The 9,854-nt window shown below is 40.3% G+C and overlaps 1 protein-coding gene across 1 annotated transcript in view; it reads right to left on the minus strand.

Annotated features, from left to right (window-relative positions):
- The window catches only part of SELP (selectin P), a 43,816-nt gene extending 34,456 nt beyond the window's left edge, over positions 1 to 9,360 (minus strand). The window contains exon 1 of the mRNA XM_065936765.1: positions 9,226 to 9,360. Coding sequence (XP_065792837.1) covers positions 9,226 to 9,228 — 3 coding nt within the window. The 5' untranslated portion in view covers positions 9,229 to 9,360. The remainder of the gene's footprint in view (positions 1 to 9,225) is intronic.
- Between the last annotated feature and the right edge of the window lie 494 nt (positions 9,361 to 9,854).

Raw genomic sequence — 9,854 nt, forward strand, 5'->3', positions numbered from 1 at the left:
AGAGTATCATCATGTTATGATTTATGGTGCTGTTTCTTTGCATAGGAAGTGTGACGATAATCCCCTTAGTAGGAACTTAATCCCACAGAGTTCTCTGTGGATTATATTGTATCACCAGTTATTGTTATACCACTTTCAATTCAGTATCCAGCGAGTGTCATGCCAGGTGCTATAGCAGCAATCTTCAAACCAGAATGAGCCTGGCTTCCCAAGGGGTACATAAGCAGGGAGAATTTAAGTAAATCTCTGTTCAGATTCCCAACTTCATCTTCAACATGTACACTTACCTAAAACCAATCTGCCTACAAATGTATCTACTTTTTCCATTTTACAAAAGAAATCACAGCTTTTGTAACCTGACTCTTATTCATCATTAGGCTTGGCCTCTGTATGTAAAAAACATCTGATATGCCAAACAGAAACCACCCTAAGTATTGGTGTAGGTCTGACAACTTGAATGCTTCAAATGATAGTGAAACAAATCCTTTTCAAGTCAAGGAGTTTTCCATTTCTCTCTTTTCATTAACTTGATTGGCACGTGAAACTTGGAAGGAGTTCAAAGAATTGAAGCTTCCATTTCCATTTACTTATTCATATGAATAAAGGCCCTTAATGTTTAATAGAGTCTTTACAAAATGAAATATAGGAATAGAATTGATGGTGAACTTGTTTGACTATATCAATAAATAATATTCACACGAGGTTACATGGATAGGGAAAAAGCCCCTCTCCTTATATAGAGATGTATCTTCAATACCATTTTAAATATGGAAGTTTAAGTTACTTATTAAAACTTATAGTATATTTATGCTATTTTTAAATTATGTACTAAAAGTAATTGTCATGCTAACTCAATCAAAAATGAAAACATTTAACACATATAGATTTATGATTTCATAAAATTGAATCTTTTACATTTCAGCTTAATTATATTTTTATTTGTATAAAAATATATGATATAGTTATCAATAAAATAAGCTTAAGATGTATTAGGTTAAAATTCTGTACAGGAAATGAAATAGGTATTAAAGAAGAGACAACAAAAAAGAAAAAACTATAAACTTCCCTATTATTAGGAAGTAGTTTGTGTTTTTTTAAGTGATAAGTGTTATCAGATCATTGTGGTATTTATTCCATTGGCTAAACTCTAGGAAATGATGTAACATTTATTGTGAAATGCCAATTTTTACAATTCACTGGAAATTCCTTCTTTTATTTTAGAACTTATGACTAAAACTTTAGCTCTCCACTTAGAAGGGTTCAAGAGGTTATATAATTTTCCAGGATTTTGATGGGAGGCAAGTACAGAAGCAAAAATAATGCTGGTGAAGAGCACAATAATGTAGCTAGTGAGATTCAATATTTGATTTTGAATCTGCTGGCTTTCTCCCAGGTAAACCAGAGGATTGTAGTGTTTATCATCTAGGGGTGCTCTTCCTGTGCCCTGAGAAAGTGATTTTCTTCCTGTGGAGAGTATTTCTACAGGTTTCTCTGGCTTTGGGGCCAGCTCAAGGAAGAGTGTTGTAATAGTGAGCCAGTGAGGCTCCTACCCCCATCTGCATTTCCAAGTCCACCCACTGTCCCAGCAGAACTGTTTTATGTCTTGTTTGTGTAAACTTTTCAATATGGTTTGGTTTAGCAAAATAGAGACAGACAGAAAGAGAGTGTGTGCTGGTTTTAAACTTTTTAAGATTTTAGAGGACTGGCAATTGCTTCTGTTTAAGACACAACACCTGAGAAAGGAAAATACAAGTCATTTTTGTGTGTGATGACACAAGACACATTTTGTATGTATGTGTCTCCTGCTTTAATCTGACCATCCTTTTCTGTTTTCTAAAATCACGATTATACCAAGAATCACCTCTCATTCTATAAGAGCGTCAGGAGACTGTAAAGATGACTACCAAGTCAATTAAGCATTTCCCCAGCATTCTATAGCAGGTCTGGGACTGTCACTGCCTATCACCGAGACTCAGTGAGTTCAAATGATCTGCCGATGCTTGCTCACTGGAATGTATGTTGGCTTAACACAGTGATTCTTTTTTTTCCTCCTAAATTTAATTTTTATTTTATCTTGGAATATAGTTGACTCATAATATTGTGTTAGTTTGAAGTGTTCAGCAAAGTGATTCAGTTACGGATATACATATATCCATTCTTTTCCAGATTCTTTTCCCATATAGGTCATTACAGAGTGCTGAGTGGAGTTCCCTGCGCTGTACAATAGGTCTTTGTTGGTTATCCTTTTTATATGTATAAAGTACAGTGATTCTTATTCTCACAGAACTCATGAACTCCTTTGAAAGTCTGAAAAAAGCCATAATCAGGATTCTTTTTTAAAAATTGCACACTTGCAATTTTTCAGACAATTTCAGAAGGCTCATGGACTCAGAGCAAATCTCTGTGTTAACTGTAAGACGGCTCCTTGACTCATTGGCAGCTGACAAGCATCTGGTGTGTGGGTATGGAAGATGAATGATGCTTAAAAGCCTTCCTTCGAGCAATAATTTTCCTCTGAAACTTCCTTGGGGTGAGGAAGCTTTCTCAGGTTTGTCCCTTCTCTCACTGTCACCCTTAGGACAAAGCAGCGCTAGATCTAGGATGGTGAAGAGTTAAGGGCTCTGTCTTGATGTCTGTGACTAAACAAGTGCTGAAACACCAGGAAATACCTCCCGAGGAGAAGCAGCCGTGTGCTCTGCTCATTTTTGCTTTAATATTCTTTGACAGCCTGCATCAAACCGGAAGTCACTGGGAAGGAGCCTGAGACCGGGTTATTGGAATAACATCCTGTGCCTGTGTAAACCTTCATGAAAGCCGCTTGCCACTGTGCTGGTCTTTAATTTTACTTTCCGAAGAACTAAAAGTGAGTGTGGGGTGAAGAGAGAGGCAGAGACGAAGTAGAAGGGGCAGGAAGTGTTTCTTTCCCCTCGACCTTTGCATAGAGTTTTTAGATGCCAGTAGTAATCCCATGTCTGCCAGCATGCCAGGTGGCTGACAAAGTTGTCAGGAAAGGTACCACAGAAAGGTGATTCTGTTCCCCTGCCTATGTTGTAGACCACAGCCTTGCACTTTAGAAGTGAAACCTTCAGTGTCTCTCCCTAGACCCCTGTCTTCTGCTTAGGTCCTGTCTGATTCTTCTCTGTCCTCTGCATTTCAGTTTTGTTAATTTCCTTGCCTCCTCTTTCTTCCTCAACCCCTAGTCCCACCAGCCTCCAAAACAGCTCCTGCTGACTTTACCACTGACATCCCAATGACCAACACCGATGCAGTTTTTCCATCATTATCTTCCTTGACCATTCTGAATCAATGAATATTACTGACTACTTCCTTTTGCTCAAAATGCTTCCCTGGTTCTTCTCTTGCTTCTATTCTGACATCCTGAGTGATTGTTCTCAGTCTTTTCCCGAATCCATCGTTAACACTCTGCCTTCACTTGCAGAGACAGAGATTACCCTAGGTTCCTGCCTCCAGGACCCTCTTATCTTATCAATCTTCTGCTTTCCTGAGGCCTCCTTATGGTCATCTGCATGTCAGTGGCTCTCCATCAGTGTCTCCACCCCTGACTTTCCTCCTGAGCATGAAGTCTGCAATCCAAATGCAGAAGAAACCTATTTGCACTCAGCTGGAGAGAGCGACTGGCAGAGCCATCTTAGGACAAGGGCTATGACTTACATCTGAACCCCAGCCATAGTAGAGAACAGATGCTTACTGCTTAATAAATGTGTTACAGAGGGTTTCCCTGGTGGCTCAGTGGTAAAGAATCTGCCTGCCAAGACTGAACTTGTGTTCAATCCCTGGTCCAGGAAGATCCCACATGTCAGGAGCAACTAAGCCTGTGTGCTGCAACTATCGTGACCAACTAACTGTGGTCTAGAGCCTGGGAACCACAACAAGATGAGACACCACAATGAGAACCTATGCACTGCAGCAAGGAGCAGCCCCCTCCCCGCCACCTGCTCTTTGCAGCTAGAGAAAAACCTGCACAACCACAAAGACTCAGCACAACCATAAATAAACAAATAAAATGATATTAAAATATGTTACAGATGAACAGATGAATAAATAAGTGAAAAAATAGCAAGGGAATGACTGAAAATCACATGGAAGCATGCTGAATGGAAAAATGTTGGAAAAATGTGATAATTAGAATTAAGTACAATAGGGTTACAACAGTGACTGTATCAAATTTAAAAGTGTATTGTATGGGAGGTGGGAGGGAGGTTCAAGAGAGAGGGGACATATGTACACCTATTGGCTAATTTATGTTGACATATGGCAGAAATCAAACCAATATTGTAAAGAAGTCCTCCCTCAATTTAAAAAAAAAGTGTTATTAGGTAGAAGAGTATAAGAAGGCTATGCAAAAAATATGTTCTAAGCATTTTGTCTCATTCTCTTGGAGTGTAAGAGAAACAAGGGCATGATGGCTCACATCCCATGTGAGAGAACAGAGGAGCAGGACTCACTCACTGAACTCCATGTGGGTGGCTTTGGGGCCAGCTCAAGGAAGTGTGTTGGGACAGTGGCCAGTGGAGGAGAGGTAGAGAATTCAGAGCCTACCATAGCTGGTGTGTCTCGAGAAAGCCTGGAGAATCAGATAGCAGCAGCTCTTAGAAGAGGAGAGGAGACAGCAAATTCCATGTAACTTTCTGGAGTGGGTGTGTCCCTTTGAAAGGCTTCCGCACCAAAGAGGGCTTGTATAAAGGATGCATGTTCTTATTATTAACAGTATCCCTGACCCAAGCCCCACAACCTACTTGCCCACAGAGACCCTCAAGTCCTCTATCCAGTAGGACCAGGGAAGGAAGACCGTGGATTCCTTCACATCAATCTGCCATCAAACCCTATGGACTTTACCTTTTGATGAGATACCTGGCCATTCTCCAGATTTCCACTTTACTGCTGCAGCACTAATTCAGACATTATCACTTCTTTCCCAGACCAGAGAAATCATCTTCCCCTTGATCTCTTCTTCTCAAGTTTACCCATCTCCGGTTCTTTATCTCTAATGCCATCAGAATGATATTCCTAACACAAAATCTGATCATATTGCTTCACTACTTAAAGTCCATCAGCTGTTTCCATTCCCTGAACAATACATACCAACTTCTTAAGATGACACTTTGAGACTCTTCAAGATGAGGCTTCTTTTTATTTATCTAGTCTCATCTCTTGCCATTACTCCTCAATTACCCCTCTCCTCCGCCACAATCCTACCATGCATTTATAACAAGACATCTTGTACTTTTCAGAATATGCTGTATGTTCCCTATGTTCTTTTTATGCCCAGAGCACCCTCTCCTTCTGTGGGTGCCTAGCTCTAGTAGACCAAGAATCTCCTCCTTAAAGGAGCCTTCCCCATACTAACCTCTTCCTCCCCACACCAAGATGGGCATGTCCTTGTATTGCCTGTGTTCTTTCCCACTACTTATTTCAATAACTATCAATTTATTAAGTGTCTATAATGTGTCGGGTACTGTTCCAGGCAGTGGCATTAAAATGATTAAAAAGATACAGTTCTTGTCCTCATGAAATGTACATTCTATGGAAGACACACAGTGAAGCAAACACCAAAACATATACAACAGTACTAAACAAGTATACATAAAACACAGAAGATAGTGATAAAGGGTAGTTAGAGAATTAAAGCCAGGTTATGTGATAGAGTGATGGGGTAGTGACATTAGACAGGAGGGAGGTCAGGGAAGACCTCTCTAAAAAGGTGACATTTAGACTGAGAGCAGAATGACCAGAAGAAAGCAGTGAGAACAGGAGGAAGAGCATTAAAGATAGAAGGAAATGCTAATATGAAGGCTTTAAAAATGGAAGGAAAGTGTGTAGTGTTCAAAGGACAGGAAGAAAACAGTGCAGCTGGAATGGAATGAACAAGGGGAAGCAAAGCATGAGATGATGCTGGGGTCAGATCACTCTGGGCTTTGGGAACCAAAACAAGGAGATGAAATTTTTGTTTTAAGTGCAAGTCAAGTAGGGCAGCAAGCAGATTTTAAGAGAGGGAGTGATGTGGTCTGATTGCTGCTGAAAATTGGGAAGTCCTGGGGGTTAGTTGAAAAGGAGTTGGCTTATGGCCAAATTGTGTGAGTCAGAAATACTGGTTGCAGAAGGAATCCAACTGCCAGGGTTTTGAACAGAGAAACATCCTGAATAGATGGTGTTTCTCTCTCTTTTTAAAAATTTGTGGCAATAATCTGTAGACTTTCAAATTAAAAATTTAACAAGTCTGTGCTCAGTCTGAGTCATGTTTGACTCTTTGTTGACCCTATGGACTTCAGTCTACCAGCCTTCTCTGTCCCTGGGATTTCCCAGGATTTCCATGGGATTTCCCTTCTCCAGCAAGTCTACAGGTGATTTTAAACAAATTATTTCTCTTCAACATTTATTTACATGTATTTCTAGCATACTGCTAGGTACATGGTGGTGCACCAGATGAATATTTGCAAATGTTGGGTATTATATTATCTACAAAATAAGTTTGTTTCATCTTAGAAATTCCCTATGGGAAGGAAAGAAAACTAAAGAGGGTCAATAGGAATGCAAAGGTGGTAGGTAGATATGAGAGTCATTGAGGAGATAGAATTATGAAACTTCTTGGTGGCAGAGTTGAGATTTTCTAGGTAGTACAACTGATCATATAGTTTCCTTTAAGTTTCTGGGTGTTGGTGGTAATATAGTATAGCTTTTAGTGGCCACAGCCTAAAGGCAGAAAATGAAACAGTGAAACAAAGAGGTCTAAAAGCCAAATAACCAATAGAAATAAAGACAAGAAGGAACCCAGGACATCAAAACTAAGAATCAAAGCACATGTATATATTTAAATCAGACTCCTGGTCACCATTATATAGGGTGAAATATTAATATTAAAAATAAAGTAGCATACTTAAAAGATTTTAAGTCATCTGGACCTTCACTAAACTATATCTCTAAAATATAAAGGATTCATTTTATGTATTTGACTTTAAAAATTTCTATTTTGTTTTTCAATCAGAGAAATGAATTACTTAGAAGACCATGTAATAAATGCCATTTATGAAACACCATATGCTACCCTCTAGGGTCAGGTCTAGGGTCTTTTCCCAGAGCTGCCTGTTGAGTAGTAAGTCACTTTGATGTTTGGGGGTTTGATTAATAAGTTTCCACTTACAAAATTCTGAAGCTGAACTTTCTAGGAGCTAGCAGCCAGCCCAGGAGAATATGAACCATTTAATTACATTTTGAAAAAATAGGTAATGAAAGGAAGAGCAAGAACTAGAATTAACAGACCTAAGATGGTTAAACCTATAATCGGGAGACCTGGGTTCAATCCCTGGGTTGGGAAAATCTCCTGAAGAAGGAAATGGCAACCCACTCCAGTATTCTTGCCTGGAAAATCTCATGGACGGAGGACCCTGGTAAGCTACAGTTGCAAAGAGTTGGACACGAATGAGTGACTTCACTTTAAAATGGTTAAAAGGCATAGATGAAAGTGAACCCAGACCTCCTCTTTAGCCCACTGATATACCCTAATGCTGGCATAATTTAACTGTAAGTTCCCTATTTAGAGCTCCCACACTCTGAGATCCATCTGGTTGAAAATGCCCCAGCAGATAAATCTTAACATGTTTCCTCACATCCTAGGGTTAATTGAAGCCATTCTGAACTTGAAGTTGAATTTACATGCAGAGTTTGAGGTTCCTGAGTCCCAAGAGACAAATGTGCTCTAGGGCAAAGGAAGAGGTCTTGTCTTCAGAATATTTAAGACAATTCCAGGGCTGGAGTTCTTAGCACTTCATTGCAGAGTCCCAGCCTAGCTCCAAGAAGTCAATGGAGAAACTTCTGAGCTTAAAACATAGGAGGTGAGAGGGTGGGGTTCTTGGACATGGAAGTTTGGGGACCCTCTGCAGTCATCCATAAAGTTCAATGTTTATGTGGATGTCTGACATTGTTGTCTGGGAAAGGATTCGAACCTTTCTTCAGAATCTCAAAGAACTCCATGATTCAGTCTGTTAACATTACTCTAAAATAAAGGAGGATCCCAAGGAGAATAGATGAAAGAAAGAAGTAACTGTTCATTCATTGAAGTTGACCAATTCAGGAAAAATATGCAAGAGACAAAGAGATAAAAGAAATCTACATTCTTACATCACTGGAGTTCACACTCAGAACAAACTCAAACTCCTTCCTCTTCTTTTCATCATCCATTTATCCCTGTTCAACCCAATCTGGAAAATCCTCACTAAAGTGTTTGAAAATTATTCTATGGTAAAGCAAAGAAATGGGGGTGAATTGAATATAAGCACTACTTTCTTCTGGTATTCCATGGAAAGGGGCTCAAAAACAGGAATAGCCTGCTTCCTCTCTAGCCACAGACTAAAGGATTTTAGACCCTAGGACTGTATGAGATACACCTCATAAGTCAAGGGTAAAACTGTGTGTTTGTGTCTTATTTAATGAGTTCAAGAATGCCCTTTTCCTTGGATCTTCTCTGGATTTCAGATCCTACAAAATCCCAAGAATCTTCTTTCTCATAACAATAATAGCTAACATCTACTATCCCACAGCTATATGCCAGGCTCAGACCTACTTGTTTTTCAGCTAATTTAATCCCCACAATGATGCTACAAAGTAAAGTACTATTATCTGTCCGTTCTACAGATGAGAAAACTGAGTCACTAGCAGGACTGAGAGTTATGGCAGAAATAGGAACTGTGTGGCTAGTCCGCATCAGTCCCAGTAGACTCCTAGGGCACAGAGAAGGAAAGGGGAGCCGGGATGAGAAACCATTTGACAGTAGTCTTGTACCAGGACACTTGCTCAGCCTTGCATTCAACCCGGACAGAAGAGCATCCTGGAGAAGAGTTGAGGGTTAACTGGGATTTGCTCCAAGAGAGTCCCTGTAAGTCCTGCTAGGAAAGACAGTGGCTGTGGAGCAAGAGGACAGAAATTCAGATCCAGACCACATCCAGTCCAACAGTGCACCTTAGGTCAAACACCTAGCCTCTCTGGAAGGCACAGCGGCTTCATTTGTAACATGGACATAGCAACTCAAAAGGATGCTGGGAGGGTCAAAGTGGGCAGCAGGCTTTGAAATTCTTACAAACTCCATGGGGCTACTTAATGTAAAAATCCACAACTACTGCTATTCCACATTTTAGAAATCCCTACCTGCCTAACTCAGCTCCAAACCTCTTCCACCCAACCACTTCCCATAGCAAAAAGAAATGAACTTACCATCTCTTTTGCGACACGGCTGGCTTTCTGCTGTCTGTCCGGCCCAGACTTCTTATAATCTCGCTGCCACCCCTCAGCTGTCAGGCTGTTTAGAAAAGCACTTCCTATTCACTTTCCTGAAAGTCACCACAGCCCTTCCCACAAAGTTAGAATGTTGATAATACGGGAGCAATGTTGGCAACTTAGAAATAACAGTCACTGAGGAAGGGGGAGGGAGGGGGTGCAGACTTCCATGGGAGGTGGTCTGAAGACAGACAGACGGGGGCAAGTGTGAATCACTCCTGGACATTCCAGGGTGGGTAGTGCAGGAATCATAGCCACATCCCCCAGTGGTCCGGTTTCCTTGATATGACCTGTGATACGTTACTCCAATTTAAGATCATGTATCGGAAAACACACTTGGTCTTAATCATTAATGTAAATTTTCCAGTTACTGTAAAATCTCAGTGAATGTTTTCTATTCCAGCCGCTTTCTGAGCAAAAATAGCTACAAAAAATAATTAGGTGGGAAAGGGAAAGTCACTGAGGGTTTTCTGGCATCTGGAGGGATTGTTAGAGTTCTGGAGTGAGATATAAAACAGACATGGGTCATTATTAGAAGGGAACTTCTGCTTCTTAAATTAGAAAAA

This window comes from Muntiacus reevesi, chromosome 5 (assembly GCF_963930625.1).
Source record: "Muntiacus reevesi chromosome 5, mMunRee1.1, whole genome shotgun sequence".
Lineage (NCBI taxonomy): Eukaryota > Metazoa > Chordata > Mammalia > Artiodactyla > Cervidae > Muntiacus > Muntiacus reevesi.